Raw genomic sequence first — 16,100 nt, forward strand, 5'->3', positions numbered from 1 at the left:
CCAAACCCCCAACACTTTACCCTTAGATTATCTACGGTTGACCTATCCAGATTCCTAAGAGGTCAGTAAGGGGCGAGTACAAGTGCACTAGAGTGCCTTCCATCCCCTGTCCTATTGCTCTCCTATATCTCCTCTACCTTTCTTCTATTCCTATATCTCTTCTTCTATTCTTTCATTGATATGTTCTATTACTATATCTTCTTTTCTATTATTTCCTAGATATATTTTACTATGAGTATCTCCTCTATAACCTTCATTATGTATTTTACTAGATATATACCCACTAAAACCCTCATTGTGTGTTGGACAAAATAAATAAATAAATAATAAATTAGGGTTGGCCTTCTCTGGGTAGTTAGTTGACTAAGCAAGGCAGGTTGGTGGGGTTGTGGAGGAGAGCCTCCTCTGTGGCTGCCCCACTTCTATGGAACCAACTCCCCCTCTGGTGTCCACACTACTCCCACCCTACTGGCCTTCCGAAAGGAGAGAAGACTCTGCCAGCAGGCCCGAGGGCCCGTGAATACTATCATCTGTCATGGCTGAATTGTATCGATAGGTTACGTTTATATACTGATTGATTGGATTGTTGTGGGTTTTTTTAATAGGGTTTTATCATTTAATTATTTTGATATTTAGCTTTAATATTAATGTTGCCTTCTATTATTGTGTTTTATATTGTAAGCCGCTTTGACTCCCATTGGATTGGGCAGCATAGAAATCAAACAAACAAACAAACAAACAAACAAACATTTAGGTTAGCTTAAGAAATATTTCTTTAAGAGATTGCATCGGGGGAATATAGTTGGATATTGCATTCTGGGTAATGTAGTCCATGACATGTGACCCGTATTGGGTTGCTACCTGTATGGATAAGGACGGCACATTCGTATGTGTGCAGCTTCGCTTCTCCTACCTGCACGCATGTCCCAGTGTGTTTTTTGCTTCTGTGCATGCGCAGAAACAAAATCTTGTGGGGCGATGCACACACGAGAGATATAGAAACATAGAAACATAGAAGACTGACGGCAGAAAAAGACCTCATGGTCCATCTAGTCTGCCCTTATACTATTTCCTGTATTTTATCTTACAATGGATATATGTTTATCCCAGGCATGTTTAAATTCAGTTGCTGTGGATTTACCGACCACGTCTGCTGGAAGTTTGTTCCAAGCATCTACTATTCTTTCAGTAAAATAATATTTTCTCACGTTGCTTCTGATCTTTCCCGCAACTAACTTCAGATTGTGTCCCCTTGTTCTTGTGTTCGCTTTCCTAAAAAAGACTTCCCTCCTGAACCTTATTTAACCGTTTAACATATTTAAATGTTTCGATCATGTCCCCCCTTTCCCTTCTGTCCTCCAGACTATACAGATTGATTTCAGTGAAAACTGATGAAATTTCACACATGCATGCGGCAGAAATGGGAATCCGTCCCTGCATGTGACCACATCTGTGTGTTCTTATTGTCCATAGAACTATACCAGTGATAGCGAACCTGTTGGGTATTTTGATTATTATTAGAATAGAATAGAATTCTTTATTGGCCAAGTGTGATTGGACACACAAAGAATTTGTCTTGGTGCAGATGCTCTCAACGTACATAAAATAAAATATACATTTGTCAAGAATCATGTGGTACGACACTTAATGATTGTCATAGGGGTCAAATAAGCAATGAAGAAGCAATATTAATAAAAATCTTAGGATATAAGCAACAGTTTACAGTCATACAGTCAACATGGGAGGAAATGGGTGATAGGAATGATGAGAAAAACTAGTAGAATAGAAGTGCAGATTTAGTAGAAAGTCTGACAGTGTTGAGGGAATTATTTGTTTAGTAGAGTGATGGCGTTCGGAAAAAAACTGTTCTTGTGTCTAGTTGTCTTGGTGTGCAGTGCTCTGTAGCGATGTTTTGAGGGTAGGAGTTGAAACAATTTGTGTCCAGGATGTGAGGGGTCAGTAAATATTTTTCCCGCCCTCTTTTTGACTCGTGCAGTATACAGGTCCTCAATGGAAGGCAGGTTGGCAGCAATTGTTTTTTCTGCAGTTCTGAAGTCTGTGTCGGTCTTTTTGGGTTGCAGCACCAAACCAGACAGTTATAGAGGTGCAGATGACAGACTCAATGATTCCTCTTAATATTATTTGTATTAGCAGAGTTCAGCTGGCTTAATTTGCAGCGGATTTAGCACGGCAAGAAATGACACGTGGTTCAGAATCCCATTTGTTAGCAATGTTGTAATGATCGCTCCTTCATAAAGATGAACAATACAATCTTTACTTAAAATTTGGTTTATTCATGCAATTACAGATTGCAGGCAGATAAGCTTATATTCCAGTCCATATTAATAACTTCTGGATGGTCCCATGTGTGAGGATGGCTTTGGATTTCATCTAACACATGTGTCCTCAACCGAGCACACAGGAGGTGGACAAGAAAGGGTCATCAAGGTGAAAAAAGGATCAGAAAGGGGGGTAGCATCTACTCTGCAGAAGTTTATATAGTCTGCAGAGTACCTGCCCCTTTTGGTGATCAAAAGGTGACACACTGGTCAGTTATATGTGACCTGACCATAAAGATGTGTTTACAAGACAGTGCAAGCATGTAGTAGAGTGGTTAAATCCAACAGAACCTATGGCATGGGTGACACAGGTGGCACGTGGAGTCATATCTGCTAACACGCGAGCTGTAGACATTCCATCTGTCCGTCCATTACCATGGGGGGGGGGAACTACTGACCCCCTCAGAGAGGGTTCGCAACTTGGGCGTCCTCCTCGATCCACAGCTGACATTGGAACATCATCTTTCGGCTGTGGCGAGGAGGGCGTTTGCCCAGGTTCGCCTGGTGCACCAGTTGCGGCCCTATTTGGACAGGGAGTCACTGCTCACAGTCACTCATGCCCTCATCACCTCGAGGTTTGATTACTGCAACGCTCTCTACATGGGGCTACCTTTGAAGAGTGTTCAGAAACTTCAGATCGTGCAGAATGCAGCCGCGAGAGCCATCGTGAGGCTTCCAAGATTCACCCATGTTTTTTCAACACTCCGTGGCTTGCATTGGCTGCCGATCAGTTTCTGATCACAATTCAAAGTGTTGGTCATGACCTTTAAAGCCCTACATGGCATTGGACCAGAGTACCTCCGGAACCGCCTGCTACCGCACGAATCCCAGCAACCGATAAGGTCCCACAGAGTTGGCCTTCTCTGGGTCCCGTCGACTAAACAATGTCGTTTGGCAGGCCCCAGGGGAAAAGCCTTCTCTGTGGCGGCCCCGGCCCTCTGGAACCAACTCCCCCCGGAGATTAGAACTGCCCCCACCCTTCCTGTCTTTCGTAAACTACTTAAGACTCACTTATACCGCCAGGCATGGGGGAGTTGAGACACCTTTCCCCCAGGCTTTTTTATACTTTGTTTTATGTTTGGTATGAATGTTGCTGTTTGGTTTTTTAAATAATGATAGGGTTTTATATGTTTTTAATATTAGATTTGTTCCACTGTTATATTGTTTTTTATTGCTGTTGGGAGCCGCTCCGAGTCTTCGGGGAGGGACAGCATACAAATCTAATAGATAGATAGATAGATAGATAGATAGATAGATAGATAGATAGATAGATAGATAGATAGATAAATTGCAGCAGAATCCTCCTTCTGCTTCTGCAAGGTGGTTGAGTTAACCAGCAAGGGCTTTCACATTCCTTCTCTTGTCTTCAACAGAGAGCTGACCTGGCCATCTCCGCCATCACCATCACCCCTGAACGAGAGAGCGTGGTCGACTTCAGCAAGCGCTACATGGATTATTCTGTAGGCATTTTAATCAAGAAACCGGAGGAGAAGATCAACATCTTCTCTCTCTTTGCCCCCTTTGACTTTGCGGTGTGGACTTGCATAGCTGCCGCGATCCCGGTAGTCGGTGTCCTCATCTTCGTGCTGAACCGAATCCAAGCAGTCAGAGCCCAGAATTCCTCCCAGCCTGGAGCCTGTACTTCTTCCACACTTCACAGCGCCATTTGGATTGTGTACGGAGCCTTTGTTCAACAAGGTACTCATTCATTCATGCATTCGTTCGTTCGTTCGTTTGTTTATTAGATTTTTATGGTGTCCAATTCCCTAGGGACTCTGGGTGGCTTACAAGCAAAAATATACTAATATAATAATACTAAAAACATATAAAACAGTAGTTTCCAGAAGGCCAGTAGTCTAGATCTCAGGAGGTAAGTGGTTCTAGAGAGTCAGAGCAGCCACAGAGAAGGGCCTCCCCTGTGGGCCCATCAGATGCCACTGTTTAGCCAACAGAACCTAGAGGAGACCAACCCTGTGGTCCCTTACTGGTCACTGGGAGCTATGTGGTAGAAGGTGGTCTGGAAGATAGTCTGGCCCTAAGCCACGTAGGTCTTTAATGGTAATGACTAATACCTTGAATTGTATCCGGAGACCAATCGGGAGCCAGTGCAGTCCGCGGAGAATTGGTGTAATGTGGGTGTAACTATGTGCACTCACAACCACTCTTGGGGCTGCATTCTGGACCACCTATAGTCTCTTCAAGGGCAGCCCCATGTAGAGCATGTTGCAATAGTCTAGTCATGAGGTGACAAAGACATGAGCCTTCTCCGGGTCCCGTCAACTAAACAATGTCGTTTGGCGGGACCCAGGGGAAGAGCCTTCTCTGTGGCAGCCCTGGCCCTCTGGAACCAACTCCCCCCAGAGATTAGAATTGCCCCCTCCCTCCTTGCCTTTCGTAAGCTTCTTAAAACCCACCTCTGCCATCAGGCATGTGGGAATTGAGATATTCTTTCTCCCTAGGCCTTTACAATTTACACATGGTATGTTTGTATGCATGTTTGGTTTTATAATAAGGGTTTTTTTTAGTTGTTTAGTATTGGATTGTTACATGCTGTTTTCTATCACTGTTGTTAGCTGCCCCGAGTCTGCGGAGAGGGGCGGCATACAAATCCAATAAATAAATAAATAAAATAAAATAAATTGGTGCACTAGGTGAACCTGTGCAAAGGTACCCCTAGCTACAGCTGTCAGATGTTGGTCTCATCTTAGCTGTGAGTTTAGGAGGACACCCAAATTTCCTCCCCTCCAGAGCCAAGGATGGACAGTCAATATAGAGGTTGCAGGAACTGGGCATGGATAGTCTACTGAAAAGAAGGGCCAGGGGGGACATGATAGCAGTATACAGGTACTTAAGGGGTTGCCACGGAGAGGAGGGGATCACTCTATTTTCCAGGGTGCCACAGGGCCAGACAAGGAACAACAGATGGATGCTGACCAAGGAGAGATTCAATCTGGAAACAAGGAAGAACTTCCTGACGGTCAGAGTGATCAACCAGTGGAATGGTCTACCAGTGGAGGTTGTGAATGCCCCAACTCTCGACATATTCAAGAGGAGATTGGACTGCCATCTGGCTGGGGAGGTGTAGGGTTTCCGGCTTGAGCAGGGGGTTGGATTTGATGACCTGCAAGGTCCCTTTCAACTTTAGTAAATAAATAAATAAATATTGAAAGCCGCTGAGAGGTCAAGTAGCACCAAGATAGAGGAATGACCCCCATCTCGGACTCACCAGAGATTATACATCAGAGTGACCAAAGCAGTGCCGTAGCCAGGCCTGAAGCTCAATTGAAAAGGTCCTATTTGGATAGTGGCTCTCTGCAGAAACCACCTTGATGTTCGAATGTCTATGGAGATTCTCAAACATTCAGGTCGTGATTGTCCCAAAGGTGTTTTTCCTCCCAAAAGCAACTGAATTGAAAAAGGTATTTTGGATGAGAAGTGAAGTCTTTTCAAAGATAAAACAAGAAGTCCCAGTTGCCTTTTGGGAAAAAACAAAGCATATTGGGGACACTTTTGATGGTCATTCTCTACTTGACTTTTAATTTGCCGAACAAATAACTCCTGACAAGCAAGTAGCTTGATGAGTAGATTGTGATTTATGAAGAAGTGAGGCCATCCGAGTCAGCCTTTGAAGCTGATTTCAAAAGCACATAAAACACACACACTTTACACTTCTGTATCTTGATACACTTGTCAAATTATGTCATTCTTAGAGTGGTTGTTCCTATGGCCCTAGGTGTTTTTCCCTTTTGTTTTAAAGAAGCACATGCAATAGTTCAATGATCTTTCAAGCTTACCAGAAAAAAGAACTGGTAAAAATCCATACAAGGTTGGAGACACTGCCACAGGGGAGAAAAAGAATCCATTGTTATTTAGCCACACACTTGCATTTTTAATACATTGTCTTTTGCCATGATAGCTTTTGTTCATGTTTTGTTTTGTTTTAAATGTTCGGGACCGCCTCCTGCCGCACGAATCCCAGCGACCGGTTAGGTCCCACAGAGTGGGTCTTCTCCGGGTCCCTTCAACTAAACAATGTCGTCTGGCGGGACCCAGGGGAAGAGCCTTCTCTGTGGGGGCCCCGACCCTCTGGAACCAGCTCCCCCCTGAGATTAGGATTGCCCCCACCCTCCCTGCCTTTCGTAAACTCCTTAAGACCCACCTTTGCCGTCAGGCATGGGGGAACTAAAACACCTCCCCCTTGCCCATGTTGTTTTGTTGATTGATTGACTGTGTGCCTGTTTTTTATATATACTGTTTTTTATGAGATTATTAATTTAAATTGGAACTGGATGGGTGGGCATTGGATTTGGTATTGTGTACTGTACTGTTTTTTATTATTGCTGTGAGCCGCCCCGAGTTTGCGGAGAGGGGCGGCATATAAATCCAATAAACCTAAACCTAAACCTAAATGTTGTCAGGTGCTCATGGATTTTCACAGAGTAAGGTTGAAATGCTTAAATGTATCTTGAATCCATGTTTTTATTTCTTTATTTTATTTATTTATTTTGTCCAATACACAATGAGGGTTTTAGTGGGTATATATCTATATACACATAGTAAAATACATGAGGAAGGTTATAGAGGAGATACTCATAGTAAAATATATCTATGAAAGAATAGAAAAGAAGATATAGTAATAGAACATATCAATGAAAGAATAGAAGAAGAGATATGGGTCTAGAAAGCTTAGAACTACGGCGCCTAAAACACGATTTAAGTATTGCCCACAAGATCATATGCTGCAACATCCTACCGGTCAATGACTACTTCAGCTTCAACCGCAACAACACAAGAGCACGTAACAGATTCAAACTTAATATTAACCGCTCCAAACTTGACTGTAAAATATATGACTTTAACAATCGAGTTGTCGAAGCGTGGAACTCATTACCAGACTCAATAGTATCAACCCTTAACCCCCAACATTTCTCCCTTAGACTATCCACGGTTGACCTCTCCAGGTTTCTAAGAGGTCAGTAAGGGGCATACATAAGTGCACTAGTGTGCCTTTCATCCCCTGTCCAATTGTCTTTCCTTCATCTCATATATCATATATATTTTCTTCCTTTCATATATCTTCACCTCTATTTTTACATATTATCTTTATATATATTACTTCATGTCTATTCTCTTCCATATGTATTGTGTATTGGACAAATGAATAAATTAAAAAAAATAGGCATAGAAGAAAGGTATAGGAGATATAGGAGAGCAAAAGGACAGGGGACGGAAGGCACTCTAGTACACTTGTACTCGCCCCTTACTGACCTCTTAGGAATCTGGATAGGTCAACCGTAGATAATCTAAGGGTAAAGTGTTGGGGGTTTGGGGATGACACTACGGAGTCCGGTAATGAGTTCCACGCTTCGACAACTCGGTTACTGAAGTAATATTTTTTACAGTCAAGTTTGGAGCGGTTAATATTTATGTTCCAGGTTATGGGAATAGTTCTGTGAAATCCAACTGCGTTCATGATATAGCATCTCCTCAGTTTCCATATCTGAAGTCAATCTAGTTCATGGGTGTCAAATTCAAGGCCCGGAAGCCAGATTGGGCCCATGGGATGCTTGGATCTGGCTTGTAGACTCTCCCTGGAAACAGTGAAGGAAGAAGCCGCAATGAAAACAGAGCTGAGGAGGACCACCTGAGTTCCGTTTTCACTAGCCGACAGCTGCAGGAGGTCATCAAGATAGAAAATGAAGACCAGTCAGGCCACACAAAGCACCTTGAAGTCCATTTTCACTGGCAAAGGGCTGCAGGAGGCTGTTCCTGCCAAAACCATGCAGTCGCACCGAGTTCTGTTTTAAATAGCAGAGGGCTGCAGGAGGATGTCATGGCCAACATGGAGCCTCAATGAGTGATGGAGAGCTGACCATGCACCTCCAGTCCCCCGAGGTCAAACACAACCCTAATGCGGTCTTCAGTGAAATTGAGTTTGACACCCCTGATCTAGAACCACAATCAGGTTGCAAAAGCTAATTGCATCTTTTGAAGTTGTGGAAATCAGATGTTAATGCTGGCCTATAGTTTTCTGAGGGGGAAAAAAATCTGCCATCACTCTGCTAAACAAATAATTCTCTCAACACTGTCAAACTATTTACTAAGTCTGCACTACTATTAATCTTCTCATCATACCCATCACCAATCTCCTCCCACAAATGATTGTATGACTGTAACTCGGTTGCTTGTATACTTACAATTTATATTGACTGGTTCCTAATATGATTTGATTGCTTATTTGTAGCTGGACAATCATTAAGTATTGTACCTTATGATTCTTGACCAACTTATCTTTTCTTTCATGTACACTGAGAGCATATGAACCAAGACAAATTCCTTGTGTGTCTAATTAGACTTGCCCAATAAATTCTATTCTATTGTATTCTATTCTATTCTATTCTATTCTATTCTATTCCATTCCATTCCATTCCTTTCCACTCCACTCCACTCCACTCCATCCCTATTCTATTCTATTCCTAGGATGATCATATGATGATATCCATTTTAAGATCATCCTAACTTCTGAGTGTTTTGCAATCTAAATATTATGCCTGCTTTCAAAGGAGAAAAAGCCATATCCCCTGAGTACTGTAAGAGAAAATATATCTTCATGCAAAGAAAGTTTTTTTAAAAAATGAATTTCCTAAGAAATATATAATGTTATCTTGTTAATGCAGGCAAATCTAGTTGGGCATTTCTTTTTTTAAAAAAACCCAGATACCTATATGTTCTGTCTGGGTGCCCCCAGACTTCAACACCAACTGGAAAAAGCAGCCAGACACGCTGGTACAAACAAAAGCACTTTATAGTTTGAAAAATAAACACAGAGAAAAACCTGTTCTTCCCAACAGGCAGGCTATGAGACTTCACAGCAGAGTCCTGACGGCCAGACAATACAGCAGACTTCTTGCTGGCACACCCACCACTGTAGAGAATAAGACCCACACCTTTCCCCCCCAAGGTTTCAGTATTCAAAGTCACAAACCAGAATTCCAAGACGCCAGAGATCACAGCCAGGTCCCAGGACTCCCAAAGATAATACTCCACAAGCCAGGAAGGGTGGGTCTGCCTTTTCAGCCTTTCCAGAGAGCACCACACCCAAACCCAGCTGTTGCCTCTTTAGTGCTGAAAGTACCTGGCTAATTGTCCCCTTCGTTGTGTTGCTCTTCTCTGCTTGCTGGGGAGAGCTCCCCCTCGGGGGACTCTGGCTGTCCTCCCTCTCCCTCAGCCTGAGATTCCTCCTCCCCATCTGCCTGAACCTCCTGTTCCTCATCCTCCCCCTCTGAGCAGGAAGCCGGCAGAGGATCAGCCATTCCCTGAGGGGCCTCAGACGGAATCACAACACCTATATATCTCTATAAGCTGAAAACCTGTTCTTCTTTTGTACCTTATCATTTCTCAGCATGCAATTCTGATGCAACATATACTACAGGGTTTATTGGAGCTTATTTCACTAACTCTTAATTTCTGCAAGACAACCAGGGTGATCCAGGTACAGTTAAGCATGTTTCAATAAACAGATATTAATTCTCTCTGCCCCTGATGTACAGTTGAAATTGGCTTGGCTGGACCTTATTTATTCCTTGTCACAGAGTATATTCTGGAAGAGAGAAAATGACAATATTTCCCCAGCCCAGTCCATGTTAGACCCAACCTCGAATACAGCTGATCTGTTTGGAACCCATATCACATCTCAGACATTAACACCCTTGAAAATGTCCAAAGATACTTCACCAGAAGAGCCCTTCACTCCTCCACTCGAAATAGAATACCCTATGAGACTAGACTTTCAATCCTGGGCCTAGAAAGTCTAGAACTAAGATGACTTAAACAAGATCTAAGTATTGCCCACAAGATCATATGCTGCAACGTCCTACCTGTCAGCGACTACTTCAGCTTCAACCACAACAACACAAGAGCACACAACAGATTTAAACTTAATATTAAGCACTCCAAACTTGACTGTAAAAAATATGACTTCAGTAAGCGAGTTGTCGAAGCGTGGAACTCATTACCGGACTCCATAGTGTCATCCCCAAACCCCCAACACTTTACCCTTAGATTATCTACGGTTGACCTCTCCAGATTCCTAAGAGGTCAGTAAGGGGCGAGTACAAGTGCACTAGAGTGCCTTCCGTCCTCTGTCCTATTGCTCTCCTATATCTCCTATATCTTTCTTCTATTCCTATATCTCTTCTATTCTTTCATTGATATGTTCTATTCCTATACCTTCTTTTCTACTATTTCTTAGATATATTTTACTATGAGTTTCTCCTCTATAACCTTCATCATGTATTTTACTATGTGTATATAGATACATACCCACTAAAATCCTCATTGTGTATTGGAGAAAATAAATCAATAAATAAAATAAATATCTAAGAAATAGGAGATCATTTTGGTTTGATTTTTGCGCCAATGGGTTTTTTGTATTTATTCATAGGCAGAGGCAGGCACCTATAACATTGATGCTTGACATAGCAGGGAGCAGATGGGTTTTTAATCCTATGTATCTAAATCTTTATCTGATGAAGAGACATTGACCAAGCCAGGTGGAGGAGTCAAGCAGGGAATTAGTCTGGAATTCTTACATAGGCACAAGAGTCTGAGCCATCTTGAATGCTTTCTAACCTTTTCAATGAATGTTAAGCATGAACAACTAGATCCTCAGATGAAGAGTACAATTTCCTACTTTATTGCTCATGCCTATTTCACTGGAATCTTTTTAGACTGGTGGTTTGTACCTGGGCCAGACAACATAAGGTTCATCAGCATTCAAAGCAGGTTGGACCGTTCCCTCTTATGCCTACATAAATATTCCAGACTAATTCCCTGCTAGACTCCTCCCCCTGTGTAGCCAGTCTCTCTTTAACAGGATTCTATCTATGCAGATACAGTGGTACCCCTGCCTACAAACACCGCTATTTACGAACTTTTCTAGATAAGAACTGGGTGTTAAATATTTTTTTGCCTCTTTTCAAGAACCATTTTCCTCTTACAAACCCGAGCCTCTAAAACTGTAACTGGAAAAGGCAGGGAGAAGCCTTCATGGGGCCTCTCTAGGAATCTCCTGGGAGGAAACAGGGCTGGAAAAGGTGAGGAGAAGCCTCTGTGGGGCCTCTCTAGGAGTCTCCTGGGAGGAAATAGGGCTGGAAAAGGTAGGGAGAAGCCTCCATGGGGCCTCTAGGAATCCCCTGGGAGGAAACAGGGCTGGAAAAGGCGGGGAGAAGCCTCCATGGGGCTTCTCTAGGAATCTCCTAAGAGAAAACAGGGCTGGAAAAGGCAGGGAGAAGCCTCCATGGGGCCTCTCTAGGAATCTCCTGGGAGGAAACGGGCGGAAAAGGTGAGGAGAAGCCTCTGTCGGGCCTCTCTAGGAGTCTCCTGGGAGGAAACAGGGCCAGAAACAGTCAGGAGAAGCCTCCATGGGCCCTCTCTAGCAATCTCCTGGGAGGAAACAGGGCCTCCACCCTCCCTGTGGTTTCCCCAATCACACACATTATTTGCTTTTACATTGATTCCTATAGAAAAAATTGCTTCTTCTTACAAACGTTTCTACTTAAAAACCAGGTCACGGAACAAAGTAAGTTTGTAAGTAGAGGTACCACTGTATTCTATTTTGGAATAGTCACTATCTTCCACCAGAGATTTAAAAAAACCTGGCAGATATTTCTTATCTTTTCAATACTTCTTCTCACATCTTAGCAAAATGAAATTTCACCACACCAGAGATACCTTCACCCTGTAACATCAGAGACGTCATTCATTGACAACATATCATTCAAATGAAAAAGAATAGGATTAGAACTGACATGAAAAAATACTCAAGGAGTTGCCCCCTCCCTTTTAACCATCACTGTACTCTTTAGGATACAATTTGCAAAGCTATTAACTTTACTGAAGAAGCAGGGAGATGCTAAACTTTTAATGAGAAATGTCACCTGTTATCCAATTTGTACAGTCGTCTTGTGCACTTCAAAGAAAATAAAACAAAATATAATTACATAATGCAGCTGTTCTGTAGGGCAATCAAAATTTAGTTGGATAACAAATATGCTTTTAGAGGACAATAATTTAAATACTGTTTTCTCCCAAATAAGAATTCTTAAAACTTTTTTTTAAGGTTTAAAATCAGCAGTAGATAAGGCCATAGATCCTGTTTATATCATAATAAAAATAAATAATGTATCTGGACACAATTTGTTCTTCTATCTTCAATATGGAAGTTAGTGGGGGGTGTTTTTCTCTTATATTTCTGTCTCTGATGTGCTGTTTACCACCCAGCATCAATCTACATTACCATTTGGCCTCACTAAGTGATAATTTTTATGCCACAGGGAAAGATCTGTTTGGCAATACATTTTCTTTGTGATCACTCTGATAAAACTGCCAGACTGAATCTGAAATGAATTTGTAGACCTCCTTTCTAGAATAAGATATTTCAGAATGTAATGGGAAACCAAGCAAGTTACGGAAAAAAAGCAGTGAGTTTTGGGCTTGCAGGCATTAATCGCTTTTCCATTGATTCCTATGGGAAACATTGTTTCGTCTTACAAACTTTTCACCTTACAAACCTTGTCCCGGAACCAATTAAGTTCGTAAGACGAGGTATCACTGTATATATGTTTTTTTTAAAAATCAAATACAGAATCATAAAACAATTGTTCAGGTCAAGAGGCTAAATTAGACTGTGGCAATATATCACAGGAACATATCATAGCAAAGGAAGGATTGCTTTTAACCCTGCTGTTCTGTTCGGGTCGTATGCGACCCGAAGCCAAGTTTGAGTCCCTGTAAAAAATTTTCCCTGCATATCTGAAACTTGAAATTTCATGACTTTTCATCATTTCAGGGGTTCTCTCTATGAGAATTTTTTTGGGGGGGTGGGGGGCTTAGTTTTTGCTGAGCAAAAAAAGTTCCTAATGTTATGTTCGGGTCACATACGACCCGGACCGAAAACACTTCATTTGAAGTGCTTATGTTTGGTCAATTTGAAAACTTTTTTCACTTGGAAAGTAGTCTGAACATTTCTGCACACAATGATATGAAAATTGAAATGAAAAAATTAATCCTTATTGGTTTATTTTGCACATAAATGTGCCGCCCCCCCCGTTTTTGTGATTTTTTTTCAATTTATGGATAGTTTTGCTTGCAAAATCCATTCTATTTTACTGGAGTTGGTGTGGGATTGGTAGCTTGAACATTTCTGAATATAAGAAAAATATAAAGGAACTGAAAAAAATGATTCTTACTGGTTTTTTAACATCAGAAATAAGGCCTCCCCCCCCCCTCGGCTGCTTGCAATCATTTTCACTTTTTATTTTTTTATGCTCCAAATCCGAAATATTCTTTAAAATCTTAGGCATTCATTTACTCAATTTAACAATGCTGGTCATCAAAAAATATTTTTGGGGTGGTGGCTAATTGTTTTCTGGGCAAAAAAAATTCATAACTTCAAATCTGTTTCTGTTCGTATATGACAGGACCAAAAATATTTTTTTTAGGTACTTGAATTTAATCTTTTTGAAAACTTTTTCAACTGGAAAACTAGTTTGAACATTTATGAACATAATGATATGAAAATTGAACTGGAAAAATTGAGACTTATATTTTTATTTTGATCAAAAAGCCCCTCCCCCCATCCTTTCTGAATTTCGTGTCAATTTATTTTTTTTAAGGCTACAGATCCCTAAGGAATTTTCCCCCAAAAGGTTTGATATACTAAATTGAACATTTCTGAACATGAGAAAAATATAAATGAACTGAAAAAAATGGTTCTTATTGGTTTATTTTTGCCACAAAAGGGCCACACACCCCGGCCTTGCTGTGTGCCATTATTGTCACTGTTTATACATATTTGTCTATAAATATTTGGAATATCCTTTTGAAAATCAACCACATTGTAGCCAGATAACTAATTTTATGAAAGAAATCCATTTTACTAAAAAAAAGTATGTAAGTTTGAAATTAACAGCATAATTTTTATATAAATTGAAATAAATTTATATGCAAAATAAACCAATATGCATCAATTTTTCCAGTTCAATTTTCATATCATTATGTTCAGAAATGTTCAAGCTACAAATCCCACACCAACTTTAGCAAAATAGAATGCATTCTGCTAGCAAAACTATCCATAAAGTAAAGACTATTTCACAAAAACGGGGGGGGAGGCACATTTATGTGCAAAATAAACCAATAAGGATTAATTTTTTCAGTTCAATTTTCATATCATTGTGTGCAGTAATGTTCAAGCTACCAATCCCACACCAACTTTAGTAAAATAGAATGCATTTTGCAAGCAAAACTATCCATAAATTGAAAAAAAATCACAAAAACGGGGGGGGCGGCACATTTATGTGCAAAATAAACCAATAAGGATTAATTTTTTCATTTCAATTTTCATATCATTGTGTGCAGAAATGTTCAGACTACTTTCCAAGTGAAAAAAGTTTTCAAATTGACCAAACATAAGCACTTCAAATGAAGTGTTTTCGGTCCGGGTCGTATGTGACCCGAACATATCACTAGGAACTTTTTTCGAACAGCATACAAGGGTTAAATAACAAAATGCAAGAAGCAAATCGATCAGAGTAGATGAAGAGATGATATAAAGGAGCCTGAGCCATTTAAAAATAATAATAACAATTCTTTAGATATAGGCTGTTGTGTTTGAGCCTGGGCCAGCCGTTGCTCCCACAGATGGGAGAGACGCGGCACACGCTGAAGGCGAAAGCCTGGCTGACAGCCAGGAAGATGTGGCAGACAGCCAGGAAGATGTGGCAGACAGCCAGGAGGACAAGGCCACTGGTACACAGGAGGCAGCAGACAGCCCAGGGGATTTGACATACAGTCCCTCAGACAGTCTTTCGTCCCTGGGTTCTTCTGCAGATCAATATATTGATCTGCGTAGCCGAAGAGCTATGCAAAGAAGGGATCGCTTTAAGGAGTATTACAAGTCATTATAGGAGCACCTGGCCTGGGTGTGGTTCTTATACTGAGGGCTGGGTGTGGTTCCCTTAATGAGGGCTAAAGGTATAAAAGGGAACAATGGCCCAAGGCAAACTGTGGCTGTTTATCTGTGTTATTTTGTGGTTCCTGCTCTGAAGTTTCTGTTCCGTGCCGTTGGAGTTTTCATCCCAGCTTTTTCAGACAAGTGGGAGGTGAAAACTCTGGGACTTGCTGTTTGCTTCAAAGATTCAAAAGGACTCCTGAAATGTCTTTGCTCATTCCAGGTTGTCTTTGTTTGTTTTTTCCTGTGTTTTTGTATGCGGCTGAAGTAAGCCTTGCACTATTGTTTTCGGACACTAAGAACTGTTTTGAGTCACCCTTTTTTGTTTATTTAATACAAGTTCGCTGATTAGCAGTGCACGTGTGTGTTTGATTTCTTTTCCTTGGACTATTACGCATTGCCTGAGCCCAGTCAGGCAGAATATGGGCTTCCAAAGATATTTCTTTCTTTCTTTTTTTCCCTTTCCCTAGGTGGTGAGTCTACAGTCAATTCCATGGCGATGAGAATCGTAATGGGGAGTTGGTGGCTCTTCACTCTTATTGTATGTTCATCTTATACGGCAAACCTAGCGGCGTTTCTCACTGTCAATAGGATGGACAATCCAATTCGGTAAGAGTCTTTTCCCATTCTATTATCCGAAATCTGAATTTTAAATAAAAGAGTGTGCAACAGGAGGTGATATACTTAACAAGCTTCTAGGATAGCATCCTGGAGTCACAGAGATTACAATTACAAATGCAATCAAGAAGTAT

General features: G+C 41.3%; 1 protein-coding gene across 1 annotated transcript in view; it reads left to right on the forward strand.

Moving 5' to 3' along the window:
* Window positions 1–16,100, forward strand: part of GRID1 (glutamate ionotropic receptor delta type subunit 1) — a 1,069,958-nt gene that overhangs the window by 987,025 nt on the left and 66,833 nt on the right. The window contains exons 10-11 of the mRNA XM_070753904.1: window positions 3,713–4,037; window positions 15,819–15,957. Of these exons, the coding sequence (XP_070610005.1) occupies window positions 3,713–4,037; window positions 15,819–15,957 (464 nt within the window). The remainder of the gene's footprint in view (window positions 1–3,712; window positions 4,038–15,818; window positions 15,958–16,100) is intronic.

This window comes from Erythrolamprus reginae, chromosome 5, assembly GCF_031021105.1.
Source record: "Erythrolamprus reginae isolate rEryReg1 chromosome 5, rEryReg1.hap1, whole genome shotgun sequence".
In the NCBI taxonomy this organism is placed as follows: domain Eukaryota; kingdom Metazoa; phylum Chordata; class Lepidosauria; order Squamata; family Dipsadidae; genus Erythrolamprus; species Erythrolamprus reginae.